This window comes from Rhinolophus hipposideros (assembly GCF_964194185.1).
Source record: "Rhinolophus hipposideros genome assembly, chromosome: 24".
Lineage (NCBI taxonomy): Eukaryota > Metazoa > Chordata > Mammalia > Chiroptera > Rhinolophidae > Rhinolophus > Rhinolophus hipposideros.
Window position 1 is genome coordinate 17,318,304 of NC_138070.1, and position 20,217 is coordinate 17,338,520.

General features: G+C 55.2%; 1 protein-coding gene across 3 annotated transcripts in view; it reads right to left on the reverse strand.

Annotated features, from left to right (window-relative positions):
* Positions 1-20,217, reverse strand: part of TTC28 (tetratricopeptide repeat domain 28) — a 617,832-nt gene that overhangs the window by 13,780 nt on the left and 583,835 nt on the right. For all 3 annotated transcript variants that reach the window (XM_081037616.1, XM_081037615.1, XM_081037617.1), the window contains 3 exons: positions 16,112-16,256; positions 4,460-4,639; positions 1,664-2,387 (listed from right to left, as the gene is read on the reverse strand). In XM_081037616.1, coding sequence (XP_080893742.1) covers positions 1,664-2,387; positions 4,460-4,639; positions 16,112-16,256 — 1,049 coding nt within the window. The remainder of the gene's footprint in view (positions 1-1,663; positions 2,388-4,459; positions 4,640-16,111; positions 16,257-20,217) is intronic.

Here is a 20,217-nt window from a genome sequence, read left to right on the forward strand (position 1 = left end):
TGAGCCAACACTGCTTTGAAGAGTAACGGGGCAGCGTCATTAAATAGCCATTTCCCCAGAACAAAGCTGTGACTTGAAACTGTCACTAAAACTAAACAAGGACGGAAATACCACATCCCTAAGTACACTGGGAAGACATGGAGGGGGTCCTGCATGGGGGGCAGGGGACCTGCCGGGAATAAATGACCATGCGCAGGGACCGGTTTCCATACATCCTGCAGCACGTCCTGTGGGACGATGCAGGGCCCAGAGCCCCTTCTGATGGCGGAGTGTGTACAAAACAGACACCACACTCTGAGAACAGCTATGGAAACCACCAGTTTCGCCTCTGATCTGTATCTCCTGGCAGCTGAGGCAGTTTAGCAACTCAGGCCCAAACCCTCAGGCCTGCTGGCCTCCCTCCACCTGGCAGGACGGGACGGCCCTGAGGTGAGGGCCTCCGAAGAGTAGGCCTGCTGGACCAACGGAATGTTTCTCTTCAGCCACGTGAAGAAACAGGATAGATGGTACTTTGCTTTCTGGATACAAAAATACTGCAGCTGTGTTGTGTTTGTGAAGTAAACAAATGTTTCCATATCTAACAACACGCCGGCCCGTGGGCTCCTCGCTTGCTGGCCGACTGGACCTGGGAGCACCAGGGCTCCACCTCAGGGCTTATCCAACTCTGGAAAGTGACGCCAGCAATCTCAGCACACATCAACTGGATTGATTCTGACAGGAAGAGTAAGGTGAAAGCCATTGTGTTCCCAACTTGTAAATACATCCATGGATGGTACATTTGTTTGCCGTTAAAACAATAAAATGTAAATGTTTGAAAATAAGATTTTTGGTGTTCCTGTTTCTCAAGGTTTAAGACACTGCTTTATGGGTCCTAGCATCGTTATTGCATTACCGCATCGGTGGCGCTCCCTGGGAGGTGTGGGGGCCAATTCTGAGACCTTCGCGGACTGAAGGTCATGGCATGTGTCAGCAAAACCACCCCAGCGGGGTGAAGAGAATGGCCCAGGGTTGGGTTTGGAGTGTGTGGGTCACAGCCTGTCAGAGAGGGTCTCCTACATGGCAGGGTCCAAGGTCATCACGTGGAGCTGAGGGGCAGAGTTCCTCACCCCGCTCTGTGACCAGCTGTCCCTCCACTCCCAGAGCCCTGGCCCCTGTAGCAGGCCCACTCAGAATGCAGCTCCTCATGCAGCACAAGACACTCGACCCACTCGTCACAGGTCGTCTTGAATGTGAACAGGGAGGCATCGTCAGCACCACTACCCCGCTGCCACTGAGGACACTGAGCTTCAGAAAGGGTGAGTAACCTGCCTCAGGTCACACAGCCTGGACATGGCGCTAGATCAAACCAAGTCTTCCAGATGCCAAATCTAGGGGTCTTCTACCGCACCGCTTTCTCCACTCATGGGACTTACACCAGGGGCCACAAAATGGGTCATCCAATAAACACTAACCATGGGAGTTTTACATTCACACTCCGATGGCAAACTGTTCTACTGCTGCTCCCTGGTCCAAAGACTATTTGAATATGGGGGGCAGTAAAAGGCTGATTTGGCAGAGAACCAAAGCCTCAGCGAACGAGGCGCTCTCCCGGAATCTTCCCATGCTGCCTCTTCCAGGGCCACCCTGCTCTGCCACCCCATGCACCCAGGGCCGCAGCGCCTACCTGCCCAGTTGCAGGGGTGCGAGAAGGCCTTGCTACTCTGCACCACCTTCATGGCCTCCCCCAGGGCGGCGCTGGCCTTCAGGCCATTCAGCAGAGACGAGTAGAAGGCATGGAGAAACATCTTGGAAGCAGCCACGGGCACAGGCCACAGAGACACGAGGACACACTGTGCGCCAGCAGCCAGGAAGGCCCGCGTCAGCGCGATCACCCCGTCGGCCGTGACCTTGCTGTTGGACTCCTGCGAGGAGCCGAGGACCACCAGCTTCACGGGGAGCCGCAGGTCCAGGATGTCGGCCGCTGTGAGCAGCAGCTCCTGCAGGGGCGGGCAGTCCGAGATGCTCTCCCCATCACTGGTGTCGTCCTGCACCCGCAGGGACTCGGGGATGGTGTAGGGGTGGCCGAAGGAGCTCTTGCTGCTGCTGGCAGGGTTGCCGTCCGCACTCGGTGTGAGGACCAAGGCCGACAGTTTCCAAGAGATGTGGGTAGCAAAGTGGACACACTCGGCCTGGGTCAGGGCACTCATGACCCGCTCTTTGGTGGCCACACTGCCCACCAGGGGCTGGCAGCCCAGCAGCTCCGACACCATGTAGGCTTCCTCCTCAGCAGATGGCATCGGCCCCCACAGCCACCTGTCCATTACTGCTGACGGGAGCTTGGGGTTGCCAACGACAGCCGCCATGGACGTGGAACTGGAGTAGGTGGGTGGGGTCTTCCTCAGGTGAGACTAGGAGGAAGGAACGACAGGCACACCACCGTCAGACTAGCCAGGCTGCCCGGCAGTGGTCGGCTGAGCCGCGGGCTTCTCCAGAGCACAGCGGCAGCCAGCAATCCAGGCAGGGCTGGCTCTACCCTGGCTTCTCCTCTGCCCCCAATCACCTTGTTCACGCTAATTTCAACACCATTCTGACACACGTGCATGTCTTACTGAGATTCACACCTTCTATGACAAGCTACTGGAATAATTGGGGAGGGATGGTAGGAAGGCCCCTTCCCGTTTGTCAACCCCCAGGAGTGCTGGGGGAGTGGCACTGATGGGACAGAATGCACAGGAGGTGAGGGTCTGCAGTGCCCGCCTGCCCACCGTCTCTCATCCCCCGTGTGCTCCTATGTGAGGGGAAACCCACGCCTGGTGAGTCAGGGCTTTGAGGGGTGGCTTTGCTTAAAATGTGTAAAAACCAAGTCACCCTCAGGGGAGGCAGGGCTAAATTAAATCCTTCAGAGGCACGACCTACTGAAAAGATTATAATTCCTTTCTGCTTTACGTGCTGATTATAAAATCAGCATAAAGAAGTCTAACAAATTTCTGATTCCCCCACGATACCTTTTGATGCCTTTTGGGAAACATCAACTGTTAAATTAATTCAAAATAACTTTTTGTGCCTCTTCTTGGTGATGCCTTAAAGTCTGGGCAAGAGAAATGGCTGGCGGGGCCTGTCGGCAAAGGGGACTATTGCATCCCCTGGGGAAGTTGGCAAACAGCCAGCTCAGTGTCGTCACCAACACGAAGCTCTCTTAACACCGGCGGCCTCTGGCCCTCAGGGTGCTGCTGGCGGCAAGCACGGTGAGCTGGCCCCTGGGCGGGACAGTGTCCAACCAGGCCACCTGGGATTCAGTCAGCCAAGGACATGAGAAAAACTTGGAGAAAACAATTTTTTTCACTTTGAACTGACTCTGTCCTATGACAAAGGTACAATTCAGCAACAAAAATAGTCAAAACTAAGATCCTCAAAATCCCAGGAGGCAGAAAATGACCTGCTTTGAACCCTGCCAATGACCAAGGTCATGGGAGGCCAAGGCAGGTCCTGCTGCCCCCCCGCCCCCCGCACCCAGGGCCTGGGGTCTGGCTCCTGAACCAGACGACACCCGCTCCCGCTGGGAGGAGGCTGCCTGGCCGTCTGAGGGGCTCTGGCAGCAGCTGGCCGCCGGGGGCCACTGTCCAGTCTGACGCGGGAGCAGTTCCGGTCCTCCTGGTAAAGGGTCCTGCAGCTGGGACAGGTGGAAATGCCGTGCGTGCAGGGCCAGGTGGGTGGGGAGTATCGGGGCCGTGAAGGGCCACAGGCAGCCAGGCTCCGGATCTCGGAGCGAGTTTGAAGAAGGGGAAGAGGATTCAGGGTTGGCTCACAAGGCTATCTAATCCCGTGGGCAGGACCAAGGGTGGCTGTGGGGTGAGAACCACGACTGCATGGCCCACTGTCACCATCCTGAATTTTCCAGATGTTTCTTCCCATCCTGATTTTGCTGAATGAGACCCAAGTCCTTGCCTGTCCTTTAAAAGCCGCCACATTTGTTTTTAGTTCCTTTGTTGGCCTGCGGGATTCTTTTCCACTTGACACTAATCTTATTTGTCTGCCGTCCCTGCCTGTGGCCCCTCCGCTGGGCAGACTGGGCTCCCGCTCAGCAGTCAGCAGGAGGGTGGGGTGTTTGTGGCGCTGGCTGGGCCTCCCCCAATGCCTCACCGGGGGCCTGCGTGGCAGTGGGCAACCAGCTCCTCAGGTACTCGGCCTGGCCTCACGCCCGACGCAGAGCCTTCTGGGTCACAACCATGGCGTCACAGCAAAGGAAGTTAGAGAGAAATGACCCAACTTGTGGCTTCCTGAAGTAGCAAAGAGCTGTGAGGGGTCAGGAGAGCAGTGCCCCTGCCTCCAGACACCTCTAAAGTCATCCTAGCCAGCTGCAAGCCACACAATTAACAGTCTGAAGAGACCACATCCTATCGCTTCAGAGCCCTTCTGGCCAGAGACTGTGCCCAGAGGACCGGAGAACGCAGCAGGTACCGCTGCCCTCCGCGAGCCTTACCTTGGACTGCAGGCCGAGGGCGCGGATGGAGGGGACAGCAATGAGGGCGAAGCGCTCGTACAGGTACTCGTTGGAGGAGCTTCCCTTCAGGAGGGCGAAAGGGATGAGGTACAGCTCCCCCTCCAGGACCAGGACCAGCTGCCGGTGCCGGCCCACGGGGCCGCTGGAATGCATCAAGCCCTGCGGAGCAAGCATGGGGCTCACACGGGGCCCGCAGGATGGGCTCGCGCACGCCAGACCCACCCTGAAGACGCCTAGAAGGACCAGGCACATCCGAGGGGTCCCAGAGGGAGTGTGGGCGATGGGCTGGGTGCCTCTCACAGAAGCATCAGCACGTGGGGGTTTCCACTGGCCTCACAGGCCTGAGGAGGTTAGAGGACTGAGTCCTCAGGTCCACGGGGCAGTGTAGAGACTGGCCCACGAGTCACGGAGGGGATGTCCCACCACGACAAGGACTGGCCCCAGCAGATCCAGATGTTTCTACAGGAGGCAGGGAATGAACACAAAGGCAGTTACCCCAGAAAGAGCAGTGTGGGTCATGGTGTACCCCAAAAAACCAAGGGCGGGGGTGCTGCACTGGCACAGGGACCCTAAGAGCAGTGTCGGAATGAGTCCTCTCAAACAGGCAATGAGAACTCAACCAGAGTGGGATGTGTTGTCCATTTCACTGGACAAGCGGCTTGAAAACCAGAGTGTGGACAAAGGGTTTGGGAACTAGGATGACACGCCCTGCAGGAGAGGGACCTTTCGTGACCCCCGGGCCTCTGTGCTCCTCTGAGGAGTGGACGCCCCTTGGCTCTGCAGTGCTGTCCCCACGCGCTCCCCCTGGGCTGTCAGGGGGTCATTCCTGAAGGTCCAGCATGAGGATTGGGGGGCTGCATGCCCACCCAGAAGAGACAGACACCCCTACATTCCCATTCTCTACAGACGCATTTCTTTCCAAAAGAATTGCTGATAGAGACCAGGGCTGTGTGAATCTTGGTAAAATAAGGAACGATTGGGAACAGTGGGCTGGACAGACTCAGCGTGAATCGAGATGAAGCAGCAGCTGCTGCCCGTGCTGAGCGAGGTGCCCCCCGAGTAGGTGCCCCCCGAGTAGGTGCCCCCAGCGTAGGCCTGGGAGCCTGTCCCGGGCCCACAGATCACTGCACGCACCACGCCCAGGCACGGGCCCAGCCCTGAGCCTCAGGGCGGCCCTGGTCCTGCGGGAGTCACAGCCAGGCTCCCCTCACCCTGACCTCTGTCTGCCAGGCACGCGGAGCGCCCACCAGGCTGCCTCCGTGCTGCGGAGGAGCGAATGTGCATGCCTAACGTGGCCGACGCACTGCTGTGGGCGCTCGCGGAGGGTGCAGAAGGCACTCAGCTAACCCAAAGTGACACGTGCCTGGCAGGACATTCAGTTTACACAAACCCCCTGTGGCTTTGTTCTTTCTTTTATTTAAAAAAAAAAATATTCTCGATGCATCTAAACAAAGCAGAAATAAAAATTATGAAGCCAAATTGCTTCTTGCTTGCTTCAACAGCTGTATTTTCCAGGAAGAGATAAAACAATCCCTGTAGGACCCAGGAAGAAAGAAGTGGGGTGTGTCACAGCGCCCCCAATCCCGTCCGTGATGAGCTTCTGGGTTGGCACAGGGGGGTGGGAAGGATGGGAGCCCCCAGCCTCGTTCCACACCACCTGTCAGCTCCTGGCACTGGGGTCCCCACCAAGAGCCACAGCGAACCCTCTGCCTGGTTTGGCAGGTGGAGTTGGCTCTGGGAGGCCACTCTGGGGGCCGCAGCACCCAGTGTCCCCAGTGGAGCCAGAAGTGGGGTTGGAGTGGAGTGACCTTGGTGACGGTCAGCAACTGTGACAGTGACAACCGCTCGCTGCTCAACGAGAGCCTTACTCCCTACCGTGCTCAGTGTGGGGTGCAGGCCACCTGCCACGCGCAACACCGGACGCCTCCCCGGCTGACGCAGGGCTGCCAGGCGCTGTTGGGCAAGATGCCAGCCCCACCCCTGTAGGTCCTCCCTGGACTCCCGCTACCAGGGCCCAAAGCCCAGTAAGTCTGTCACGTGTCATCCGGCGGCCACGGACTTCACTGGAACACGTACTGTCAGACAAGCCCCCGCCAGGACAGCCCCACACATGTGCCTCAGTGCTGGGCAAGGTCAGAGGTGACCACAGGGGACGGAGCTGCGCGTGGTAATTCAGACACGAGACAGCATGCCCAGAGAAGGGGCAAGGAGACCTGCCAGGACTTGCTGAAGGCTGGGCTAATGGCGACAAGAGGGAGAAGTCTCTGAAATTCTAGTCGGGGAGAGTGGGGCACTTGTCTCTGAACTATGTGTCCCAATTCATAGATCTGGGTGTTCCTGAGAGAGGGTCTCGTGGCTGGTACTCAGCTGGCACGGGCGTACAGCCCTGGGCAAGGGCCCCGATTGAGAGCCGTGTCTGGGCAGTGTGGCAGGAGGCAGGAGACAGCAGCATCGGCTTGTGGGCAGACAGGCTGCACGGCAGAATGACAGCTCCAGTTAAAAGGCAGTGGGAAAACTGATTGAACATGTTGGGAAAGGGGCCCTGGAAACTGTCTCTGAATTCTGCCTGCAGGATATACGAGCACTGCCCTTGTACGGGAAGATTAGCTATAATCCAATGTGAACTTAAAAGTGGAAAATAAAGTGATGTCTCTATCCAAATTCATATCATCTGTTAGATGAAAAAGGAGGGACGACTCAAGGAAATGCTGCTCTGCGCCTCCATCTGTCAGTCTAGAAGGGTATTTGCTGGCTTTGTAATTCCTGGGTTTGGAAGATAAAAGGGCTCAGCACCAGCCCTGCACCTGCAACTGAGAGTCCAACAAGTTCCAGCAAAGACTCGGACTTTCTGACCTCTGAAGTTTCTAGAAAAGGATCTTTTGAGGTAGAACAAGACAAAAAGGCCAAGTGCCCCTTCACTGTCACCAAAGGGCTGGGACTCTTCCCATCACAGTGCCTGCCGACAAAGAACGCTGGAGAGCTAGCTGTGGGCCAAGAGCGGGATGAAAGGGCTCGCCCAGCAGGCGAATGGCGATGAGCAGAGAGGCAGCTGAGGCCGAGCCTCGGCAGAGGGAGACGGCTGTTCCTTTACACGGGGCGGGAAGTGGGCGCCGTCGGGGTAGATCTGGGTGGCTGTGACTAGTTTACAGCCGTGGCTACCGACACCCTATCAACACCTGCCCTGTAATACACTGGATTCCTGCAGCCAATTCTCCTGTCAAGCGAGCAGGCGCTGAGCTTTCTCAATAGAGGGCTGAGGGGCTGCAGGGGGAAGGGAATCTCCTGCCAGCAGCCTAGGTTGGTGATGTGTGTGCGTGAGGACATCCAGGGGAGCCCAGAACCTGGTCCTCTGTGACCTTATAGTCTTCACCTGCCAGTAATAACCACCCGACAGCTCTGTCTACGTGGAAACCAGGCCCATGCACCCACGCAACCTGTGCACTCAGCAGGCCTCCTGTTCCCGCCGGTGTCCAGACCCCACTGCACAACCTAGCTCGTCGCCAGCTCTGCCGCCTGCACTCAGAGGGTGGCCTGTGGCTTGCCCAGCATCTTTAGACCAGCTCCAGCAGGGCCAAACCAGCAAACATCTCCGCCATCCAGTATAGGCTGAACCATGAACCACACCTTCTCCAGGGTTTGTCCTTCCCTGGGTACGCTCCCTCAGCCTGAAAGAACCACAGACTTTCTTATATCTCCTAGTAACTCTCTTACCACGTGGAGTAAGTCTTTATATTAAACTCCTCTGGGTGGTTTCCGTCTCCTGACTGGATCCAGACTCTGTCTAGCTGCACTTGGCCAGTGACCAGAAAGGGAAGGTGCATTCTGGGGAGAGGCCTTTGCCATGGGGTCTGGGTCCGTTTGCCATGTGCGGTGCTCTGGGTGACCTGAAATTGCTAGATCACGGGGTGCGCGATAGGGTTTGGGGTGGTTCTGAGCACCTCAACAAGACACTCCACTCCGTGAGCCTCAGCTTGCAACCCACAGGCCAGTGCTCATGCCCATTACATCACAGGCCTGTAGGGCAAAGCCAGCGGCAGCAGGGTATGGGCCACCAGGCCTGGCACCCAGTGGGCACTCAGGACATACTGGTCAAATGTGAATTCACAAATGTCTTCAGGCGCTTGAAATAAGGCCCTATTATTTATACTATTCCTTCCTCTGGGTGACAATCATGTTTCCAGAACAACTCATTCCCCTTTTCTCTGGTGTTTATAATAACCAACCGGGTGGCTAAAACATGTAACTGGCCTCCCCGGAGCATCCGGCTCCAAATTTTAACTCAGGGACTAGAAGAGACCAATGTCACCACCATCCTTCTCATCTTCACTTACCATCATCATCCACAGCCATTCTTGAAGGGTCCAAGACACCTGACACCTGCGAAATCCGCTACCAAGCATTTGCCCTGAAGTCAAATGTCTGAGTCTGCGCTTCTCCCAGGCAGCCCCAAGGTCCCAAATGGTTGCGTGGGTGGTGAATTCTGAGTCAGTGGGGATCTCATATACAGTCATGACGACCAGGGGTCCTGCCTTGTTTAGAAAGCACTGATATAAAATGGGATGTCGCATGTGTCCTGACTTCTGGCTTAAGAACTACATGCTCCACACACATCACCTGCATTCAAAGGATTAGCCTGCAACCTCCACACGTGGGGAGTTTTGTTTGCACAAGAAGGCACAGGAGGCCTCTCAGAATATCACAGCATCACAGGTCAGAAGAACAAACGTCCCTGATCGTCATGGGGGAGGGAAAGAAAACTCCTGGGCCCGTGAGCTTTCGGGCAGATTAGATTTGGAATGAATCTTTGTCTATAACAAAGATTCAAGAAGCAAAGAACTTCTGGGACTCTGGACACGCTAGAACCATGTATAGGGTGCAAGGATTTTTTTCCCGACTCATATTTTTGATTGAGTTGATCAAATGGAACCTTTTAAGGTAGAAGAACTTTTTCTGTGATACTTTTGAGGAAACTTGGCATCATGGATGGCTGCATATAGTTTCTGCAAATGTCACACACAGTAGTCCCCCTTTGGTGGATACGTTCCAAGACATCCAGTAGACGCCTGAAACCGTGGGTAGTACTACACCCCATATACAAGGGTACTGTGTTTTTTTCTACATATACATTCCTATGATAAAGTTTAATTTATAAACTAGGTACAATAAGAGATTAACAACAATAATAAAATAGAACAATTATGATGGATTTGGGGCCATTATTAAGTAAAATAAAGGTCACTTGAACACAAGCACTGCAATACTTCCGACAACTGACCTGAAAACTGAGACGGCTACTAAGCGACGAGCGGGCAGGGCATGTACACAGCGTGGACACACTGCACAAAAGGCTGCTTCCCATCCTGAGAGGGGCAGCGAGAGACTTCATCACACTCCTCAGAACGGCACACAATTTAAAACTTATGAATTGTTTATTTCTGGAATTTTTTGTTTAATATTTTTGGACCATGGTTGACAGCGGGTAATTAAAACTGCAGAAAGCGAGACCGCAGATAAGGGGGGTACTAATGACCTGTTGGAAATAATCCTCAAACCATGACTAAAATCTACCAAGACTGTAGACGCTGTATTCCAACCAGAAATGCAAAAGTAAAAATTCAATCCACTCAACTGTATTCTTTAGCCAACCAAACCACTAGTTTTCCTGAAGAACCTAACAAGCAGAGGAGTGAGGCATCTGAGTGCTGAAAAAACATCACCAATGGCCAGTAAGAGCCAAAGGGGCCTGCCTCCCTCCAGGGACCACTTGAGTCAAATGAGCCAAAGGTCCGCTCAGGCTTCAGGAGCGCTTGTGCAGTAGGGGCCCTCTCTGTCTTGCCTGACCTCGTCCAAATGAGCCCAGGCACCCTCAGTGGCTGAGGTGTCTCCACTTACCCAGAACCTGCCAGGGTAAGGCTGAGAACGCCCCTGCTGCACATCAGCCTGAACACAGCCAGAACCCAGGTGACTCTCACCCAACAGCACTGACCCAGGTGAGAACCACTTACCTCACGGGAACTCGCTGATTCGTCTGGGTGTTCTTACCACCGGTTTCGGTAGTACAGACAGCTTGCAAGGAATTGCCTCCATTTTTCCTTCTCTTAATCAGTTGTAGAAACGTTTGCTGTCCTTGGGTAACATTTGTCCTCGTTTGAATATTACTACAGATGTCTCAATCAGAAATCAATTAGACAGCCTGGTGGTGTGGCTGCTGGCCCCAAGCATGCCAGTCTCGAGGGCCTCAACCTCCATGCCACACTGTGGAGTCTAGGTCTGATTGTTTCTATGGACAAATATTCCGTAAGTCTCTAAATCCTCCAATCTATTTAGAAAACAGGCACCTGGTCAGTCTCATCTCCCAGGGCATCTATTCTAGGGTAAGCTGGTCTATTACACTACTTGACTTTGCAAAAGTCCTTTTCCCGAGAACAGTAATTACAGTCACGACCCAGCCAAAGCCTCGCTCTCCTCATGGCTGAGCCCTTGGCAGAGCCAGACCCCTGCGTTGTGTTCTTAGATGAGAAGTCTGGGGCAAAATCCCAGAGCTCTAGTGTTTAGGAAGGCAGTTAACCAAACTACCCAACATAAACTGCAAGTTTTAAGTCGTTTCTGGGTTCCTGAACCAGGTACCTCCACTTAAACAGGTAGCCTCATTAATCAGAGCAGAGGTGGGTGAGCAGTACTTTTCTTTCCGACCAAAGTCATACACTCTTGCTACGTGTCCTCTAACCTTGGTTTTTAAGACTGTAGACATAGGAAACAGGGAATTGAAATAAGTGGAAATAAAGAAAAGGATAGCAGAGACTAGAAGTCCAAACTCCACGGATCCTGAAAGTCCCCAAATTTGGGCCTTTAAGGAGTGATTTGACCAAATCCTAGGGAATTTCCTATTCTAAAGCTGGTTCCTTGATTATAGCAGCTTCTGGCCTTGGATGAAGCCCCTGTCTGCGAATTGAGGAGCAGCTTTACCTGTAGCAGCCCTGCGGCAGCTCATCCCATCGGACGTGACCCCTAGAACACCGCTATCGGTGTGTGGTCCTGAGTGTGCCCACTGTGAGGACGGGGCCTGACCTTCCACACAGCAGCAGGAAGCCCAAGCTCAGGGCCGTGCGTCACTCTCCTTCACTCTAATTAAAAACGAACGCCATGCACACAAACAGGGTCCCAGTCTCTTTCACACTAAACACTTGCAACTTTTCTTTGGTGATGTTTTCTCCTTTGGGTATCAGACAGGATTTGACTTAATGTTTGATGATGGTTCATGTGCAGATGTAACTGGACCCTTTTCAAAGAGAACTGGACATGCTCACCCCATCCTGACAGCAAAGCACAGTGTGGTTCCAGGCAAGCGCCACGGCGACATTTCCCTTAAGCCACATTAAGTCAAATGCTGGTGCAAGCCTACAGGGAAATATTCTTCTGTTTCACTTTCCATACTGTCTGACCTAGTCCCTTAGCAACAGGACTGCGGCTAAACAAAGGCAGCTGTTCAAATAATTACAAGCCCCATGTGAGGAGGCTAATCGTTTTAGTCTTGAAGTGTCAGTGATTCATAATCTTGGACTTTCGGTTTTGATTTGTATTTTCATTGTAAATGTGGAGCAGGCTCTGGCTCTGTCTGGCCGCTGCCAGTGCTGAGCAGGCTGACGGTGTTGTGTCGTCCTCTAGTGGCCTCCAGAGCAGGTGGATGTGCCGGCCATGGGAGGGAAGCAGGGATTGTCCAGGCCCCCTTGTCCACCCGGGTGGGCAGCCCTGCTGAGGGGCTACTGGACCTCTCTGCGCTCCATGAGGCCCACGGGCCTCTGGTCCTGGCCCGCCCCCCCACCTGGGCAGTCTGTGAGCATCAGACATGGGACCACCGACGGCTCCTCAGCCTTCTCCTCTGTCCAGCGTGCCCGCACGTGTCAGTAACAACAACTTGACTTGGAAAAAAGTCCTGGAAGTGCACACTGTTGCCCAATAAAGTCCTGTTCCCCTTCCCCAGTAAAATCTTTTAAAAAGAATTCTTGAATGACTGGATGAAACTGGGAATGGGGGAGCCTCCTGATTAGAGTCCAACTTTTCAGCTAAGTGTTTCTGAAACACAATGGAGCGCGTCAGCAGCCGAGGCTCTTGCTCTGATCATTTACCTCAATGGCCTTTGAAAGTTTACCCTGTGTCTCATTTGAGGTACCCAAACGCCTTCTCTGTGTTCAAACACGTCAGTCACAAGAGACAACGGTTGTAAACATTGGGACATAAGGATATGCTTTCAAACTAAATGCCTCACTCCCAGATTCTGCTGCACCCCAAAGGTGAGCGCGGGGCTGCATCGCATCCATTCATATAATTAGCTCCTTTCGGGCACCGTCACACATGTCTGGGGCAGGGCTTTTTCTCTTCTTTAGTTAACTTTATAAAGACGATTGTGATCATTGTTCTAACCTGTCGAAGGCTTGACTCCATAAATCTTCCCTTTCCTAGTTCCTAGCCTCTGGAGGAACACAGATGTCCAGACACGAGCTACCTCCAATTCCACTGGCAGTTTTATTCTTTAAGTCACAGGAGAAAGTCCTCCGAGAGAAAAACTGTCTAAAACACACAGTGCAGATTTTATAAGCTCCTAGGACCCCTTTGAGGATGCGTTGTGGCGCTGTAGCAGCCTTTCTCCAGGGTGGAAACACTATGACGGACGGAGGGAGGGACCGTCTCTACCCACCCCCCAGCTTCCTCTCTGTGCTGCCACCTAAAGGATTTCTGTCTTGAGAACAGAGGCCCTTCCCAGTCAATGTGGCATCAGCCAGTGAAACCACACCCAGGTGTGTGTCCCCTGCAGGCATGTTGGCGGGACTTGTGATCCTACCCTGAAATATGCCAGAAACCTGGCACCGTGCTGGTTGGCAGGGTCGGGGGGCTCACCAGATTCAAAGCTGCTCTACAGCAGGCCCAGTTCCTTCCTTCTGCTTCATAACCTCTCAGAAAGCTCCCCAGGACCACACAAGAGGGGTCACAGGAAATCCCTTGGCCTGATTTCTGCCTTAGGTCTTCCGTTTTCAATGTCAGACTAAACCCAAAAAACAAATGCAGCTTTGGACTACATGTCATTCCATAAACTTTACTGAGTGCCAACACATACCAGGCCCTGTGCCAGCTGCTAGGGACAGAAACAAGGGACCACCTCTGCCTTCAGGGAGTGTGAGGTGGGCAGCGAGGGAGAGAACGAGAAGCATGCCAAGAGCTAAGTGTTGAGTCCAGTGAAGTATCGGGTGCGATGAAAGACATGGGGTATGTACGGGGCCCAGCGGGAGGGATGTCAGGGGATGCAAGCTGCAGGGTGTGGGGAGCAGAGGGCAGGAAGGCTTCTGAGAGGAGGAGACACTTGAGCTGGGCCAGGGAAAGGAGAGGAGCCCTCCAGCTGCAGTGGACCGGAGCCTCCACACACACTGGCCAGCAGTCTCAGCCCGTTTCCATCTTTGTCCTCTGCCCCCACCCCTCCCCCCAGACCCTCCAAGTCAACATCCACAGAGCAAATAACTGGGACCAGAATACACAAGGGGAAATGAAAGGGACTCAGAAGGCCCCAGGGAGTGAAATTAGGGAGGGTCCAAATGGCCTTGAGAGGAGCTGGAGGGTCCGTGTGAAATGCAGAGGTCAGGCGTGAGTAGGGGTCTGGCAGGACGTCACCAAAGCGGAGTACCTGCCGCACAGACAAGCTGAAGAAGCAGCCGAAGGCCGGGGTATTTCTCCCCGAGGTATGGCACAGAAACCAGGGTAAGGGCCGCTGGCATCTGAGACGCTGAGTGCCCTCCGCAGTCTCGTCCCCTCAGTAAAAGGACACTGAGGGGACAATAATCCTAGGAAGGGAAGGATGGCTACATGTGTCGCAGGGAAGGAGAGGACAGGTCTGAGCAGCCATGCTGATGAGACCGGAGACTCTGGACAGGGAAGGAGGGCTTGGAGCTCAGAGGCAGGTGTCGGCACACAGCCCCACTTGCCTGGCGCACGCCCGCTGCTGCCCCTGCCCTGAACGCTTTTCACACTCACCTCATGCCATCCCGGCTCTAACCTGATGAGCTCAGTGGCATCACCCTCACTTTCTAGTGAGGACAGAGGGACTCAAGGAGGGGAAGCAGCTTGGCCAAGGTCACCCAGCCAGGAAAGGGCAGTGCCAGATACGAGTCCAGCCTGCCGGCTCCCAAGGGCTCTGTGCTCCCCCCCTTCCCCCAGTGAGGGAAGTCCAGAGGGCACCGGCAGGCAGAGCAGCCCCTAAATAATATCAGGTAACTGGAGACACATCCTTGGATGGCCGAGCAGGGCATGCACAGACATTTTCTGGGGACAAGGCCTCACTGTCAAGGTGTGGTTTCTTGAGGAGGTGTGTAACCTGTCAGCTGGCTGAAGAGGAAGACACTGCTGCTGTGGGGTCACTGCAACATCCATGAGACAACTCGCCTACCAGGCTGCAGACAGCCGCTCGGAGGGACACGCAGGCCAACAGACGGCTTGCTGCCCGCTCTGTGAGGGCTGCTCCTCAGGCCCCCTGCCCAAGAGCCGGCCCCCAGGGGCACAGCGTCCTCTTGCTGCAGGTGCCCTGTGCTTTCCCACGGTCTGTTGTGGGCTGGCTGCTTGTGTCCCCTCCAAATCCATGTGCTGAAGCCCTGCCCTGCAGTGTCGTGGTATTTGGAGGTGGGGCCTTCGGGAAATAATTCGGTTTAGAAGAGGTAATGAGGGCAGGACCCCCATGATGAGATCAGTGCACTTCTAAGAAGAGGAAGGAACCAGGGTTCGCTCTGTTCTCTCTCTGCCATGTGAGGGCACACGTGAGGACACAGTGAGAAGGCAGCTGCCTGCTAGCTAGGAAGGGGGCCCTCACCAAGACACTGAGCATGCGGGCACCCGGTCTGGGACTTGCAGCCTCCAGAACAGTCAGTGATCAGTGTCTGCCATTTAAGCCGTCCCGTCTGTGGTGTTCTGTTACAGCAGCCAGAGCTGACGGACACACCCGATGGGCTCACCATTCAGATTCACCAGACCCTGAGCCCTGCAGCCTCCCCACCCAGTTGGAATCATGAATGGATTGAAACGTGATGTGCAAAGACCAGAGCCACAGAAATCTGCCGGCAGCCACTCTCACCGTCTCAGGAAATCACTAGTGCCAGGGTATCTTTGATCTTGGACTCTGATGATGACAGAGGCCAAGGGATCTGTTCTCACCAGAAAGCACAGCCCCACTGGAAGGAGCTCAGGCTAGACCCCCAAATGAGAGGTGGGGCGGTGGGAAGCACCCCACGGGTCCGACAGAGCCCCCTGGCGTCTACTGGGGTGGTTCCTACTGACAGCTGCTGGGATGTGCTTCGCACCTCCCTGCACCGCCCGGTGTCTGAGGAGCTGGGAAGGCAGCGTTTCATTGTGTACCTGAGGTAAGGCAGGCTGAATTTACCCGGCTAGTAAGGACTTAAATCCGGATCTGCCAACCTGAAGCTTGGGGTCTTGTCCGCTAACCAGCAGCCAACTTTCAAACGCTGACTGAGAAGCTGGACAGAGAGAAGATTCGTGTGCTGGAAACCTCCGCGTAGGCACAGAGCAGTCAGTGCTGCATTCTGACGCCAAGAAGCTGCATGGCCCCGGGGTGGCGGGGGGAGGGGGGGCACTTACCCCTTCCATGGGCGCTATGAGCAGGTCATACAGAGCGCGAAGCGGAGACCTGGCGAATGAGCTCTGCCTCCTGGGAAGAGAGGAGGTCCCATCCTTGGTAGGTGACATGGTGTTGCTGACCAAGCTCGTCATACTCTGGCAGCTCCTGGGGAAAGAAGGGCCAGCGATTAACCAGGGCACAGGCAGGGCAGGCCGGGACTCCCACTCAGCCCTCCGAGCTCCAGTTCCTGGAAAAGGCAGGTGGAAGCTGCCCAGCAGGGCCCGGCCCAGGCCCTCCCGCCCCACCCGCCAAGCCCCTCACCCTGGCTTTGCCCCTTCTCCTGCCTTTCAGGTACTTTTCACAGAACAGTGAGCACTGGCAGAAACCGCAGGGTAAACCAGCTGCACACAACAGCTTACATTTCTATGGCGTTTCCTGCGTAATCAAAAGTCCCAAAGTGCTGTTCAAAGGATTTAATTACATCCTTGTGTGGCCCGATTGTGTGCAGGCAAACGTGAGGACCATTAGAATCAGCAGCAGCCACCCAGCTGACAGCGAGGACAGTGCCCCAAGGCCAATTAATCTGTGGGTGTGTGTGGGGGGGGTGGACAAAACAGGAGTGTGTTGGCCCCAAGCTCAGCCTCAGGTCAGTCACTGGGCAGCCACCTGACCCAGCATGGCACCAGGCCCTGAGGCCTCAGCCCCGACCGGTGGGAGCCGCTGACCGGGCAGCACCCGCAGAGTGGTCAGCTCAAGGGTGGCTGCAGGGCTTAGTTTTGCTTTTTAATTTATGTTCCAATGTTTGCAGGGAACGTTTTATTAGTATGGATGGTATTTTTCAATCCCAAGGACCCCAAGTTTCACATTCCCAACACAGGATGAGAACATTCATCAATTCATTCGTTCATTATTTTAGAAAATGCTTCCTGGCACCAGCTACCTGCGAGGCACTGTCTTAGGCCCTGGGGACCTGCAGAGGACAAACCACACAGGTGAGAAGACGAGGCAACAGGAGGGGAAACAAGCCCGTTTCCAACGCAGGGGCCAGGCTGCCCCGTGCAGCTCTCCGAACCTGTCTTGTGGTCTGGGAGTTGCGGCCTTAGCAGAGATTCTGGTGACATTCTCTGCATGCTACTGGACAGCCAGTGTTCTCCTATCCTTGATGGAGACACTGTGCAGAGTTTGGGGGTTTCTGCTGGTGCTCAAGGACCCTTAAAAAAAAAGGACCGGGTCTTACACCAGCTACAGCACGGAGCTTTGGCGAGTAGAGGCTGGTAGAGGCAGCTCCTTGGTTGTTACCTAAGAAAAACCAGAAGGCGGCTTTTCTTCCTGGGCCAGGCCAGGATCCAAAACCATCAGATGACATGATCTGAAAGATTCGTTCGTGTTTTCCAGGTTTGACTTCACCTGGCCTTCCCTGACCCTTCCTGGTGTTCTTAGCAATGTCCCACTTGACCTAAATCTAGAGTCATGACAAGCCAGGCTGTGAGCTCCACAGCCCCCGACCCTGCTCACTGGCAGGGAGGAAAGAGCCAAGGGCGTGGGGGGCCTGGGAGGTGCTCACGTCTGCTCCTCCGTCTCGTTCACTTAGGAAACGTAATTACAAGTGACGGGGCCACCCCGTGTCATTGCCATCAGAGCCAGTGAAGCACAGATCACCCTGGAGTGACACTCAGAGGCTCGCGTGATTGCACAGAACACAGTGCAAAGAGCAGTGCTGCCCGGAGGAACGCACCAGACTGCTCTCCAGAGGGGACACTGGCGTGGCACGCAGTGTCTCACGCACGGCTCTGTGTCCCTACGCTTGCATTCTTGGCAGATGGATCATGGCCTAGAGACCCATCGCTGCTACTGGGACAGCACGATGGGGCAACAGCCGGACCACTCGGTGCCCTTCCCCAGGCACCTTTCGTTTCACTCCCTAGGATTATGGACTCGTAACCCCACGCGAGGCACCTGAGTCTGATTAACCCAGCCGCAGACATCCAGGGGGAGTGTCTACAGACAACACCATGGTGGCAGGTTCCCATGGTGACTGGTGGGGGCTCCACAATCCCCAACGCTCTGAACTAAAGAGCTCCCATTGGAAAAAGAGACCCCATGCCCACGGCACCCCCACCTCAGATCCTCTTTGGGTTCAAGGAAACGGCAGAATCCAAGTTGTGTAGGGAAGGCACAAGGCACCCCTTCCAGATGACCCAACGCAGGGTTCTTATTCCAAAATTAGAACCACATGCACAGTCTGTCTAACTCCTTCCTGGTGAGGGTGTTCCAGGGCACAGGACGTCAGGCTGGCAGCACTGGAGGCCTGGGCAGGGCACCCTGCTTGCATTGTGAGCTGCTGAACCATGGTTTTTCGAAGTAGCATGGTCAGGAAGTGCCAGGGAAGGGCAATTCAAAAGAGAAAAATGTCTGGAGGGAGGTGGGGAGGTGTGCGGTGGACAGAACTGCTGGGTGCGCTTCGTGGGGCAAATCGCTTACCCTCTGGACATGGCTTTCTGCCTCTGCAAAAAGGGGAAATGCAGCCCACAGGCGAGGAGTATCAGGATTGGGGAGGATGGCTGCAAAGGATCCAGAACCCCAAAGAAAGGTAGCGGGAGTCTTACCTGGGAGTGAGTGAGACAGAGGCCTGGGCGGGAGAGCAGAGAGGGGCTGGGGACCTGAGTGCACGCGTGGATGGCAGTGGTATCTTTTTATTGAACCTCACAAAGTGCCAGAGACTAAAAGGGCTCAGCAACACTGACCCACAGAGTGGCCAGACCACGGGCCCGTGCTGAGCCAGGAGGAAAGGGGCCTGCTCAGCAGAGGTGGAAGGGGCATGAAGGCACAGACCCTGAGAAGCTGCTGCTCAGGCAGAGCCGGGGAGGGCGTCCTGGAGAGACGGTCTGGGGTGGGCATAAGGGGTGAGCTGGAGTTGTCCCACCTGTGGACAGAAGGTCACCCCAAGCCAAGGCAACCACATATGGACAGGCATAGAGATTGGGGTACCCGGGGCAAAGAGTGTGGGGGCAAGTGGACAGAGGGTCAAGGCTGCAGGCTGGAAAGATAATTGGGCCGGGTGGGCTGGGGGCTCTGGGTTATGGTGTGGGGAGGAGACGAGTCTGGTGCAGCGTCTTTAACACTAGGCTGAACAGCAGCTCCTTCCAGGCCAGTTCCTTCCTAGGGATGATCACAGGAAGGCTGCCTGTGGCCCACACCCTTCCCTGAGAGCTCTCCTGTGGGTCTCCAGGGCTGTGCAGAACAGCCGCCATCACGTCATGTGACACCCACCCTCACCCCTCTGCTCTGAGCTTCTCTTCAGGGGCAGGCACCTACCCCAAGAGATGCCCTTTTCAAATAAAAACAAAGGCCCAGCAAATACTCAGCTGGTGGTTAAAAACACCACCACCAACCAACCGGAAACAATAATTTGCGGTCAAAGACCTTCCCTCCCCGAGCTGGAGGCATGTGTTGCGAGCACCCCGGAGCCCCAGGCTGTGCCCCGCTGCCTGCCTCTCCGCTGCTGCCCCCACCTCTTCTGCAGCAGTTCTTCCGGCGGGACCTGCCTCCCAGTTTCTCCACACTGACAGCCCTTGCACCTTCCTCTGCCTTGACAGCAGAAGCATGTGCTGTCCCCACGGGAGAGCTGTCCCAGGACAACAGACCCAGGGGCAGAGAACTGCAGGGCAGGAAACCTTGGCCAAGTGCAACTGAGGGTCCCTGGACGCCAGAGGCCTGCTGAGGTGCAGGTGTGGGGAGGGTCTCTGGCTCAGCCGGGAAGACAGGAAGGGCCCAGCACCCGCACTGGTCGCGGTGGCAGGCTGGCGGCTTCCTCACCTCCACAAGTATCAGGTGCCACAGTCACCTGTGCAGACTGCAGTCAGACAGCAGCCTTTCGTGTTGTTTCTGTTTTGACTAAAACATTGACAGTGACTGACTACAGCTGTCGTGCTGGGGTATGTCTGCCTAGAGATCTGCCCACAGATAGACTCAATAATTTAAAACAGCCAGGCAGTCAGCTGCTTAGCCCTGAGCCTGGGAATGTTTATGGACAATGCAGAGGACGGCCAGGCTGCCTCCAGCACCCGCCGGCTGTGTGACTCTGGCAAGGCCTGTTCCTTTCCTAGTCCCCTCTTTTCCTTGCTTG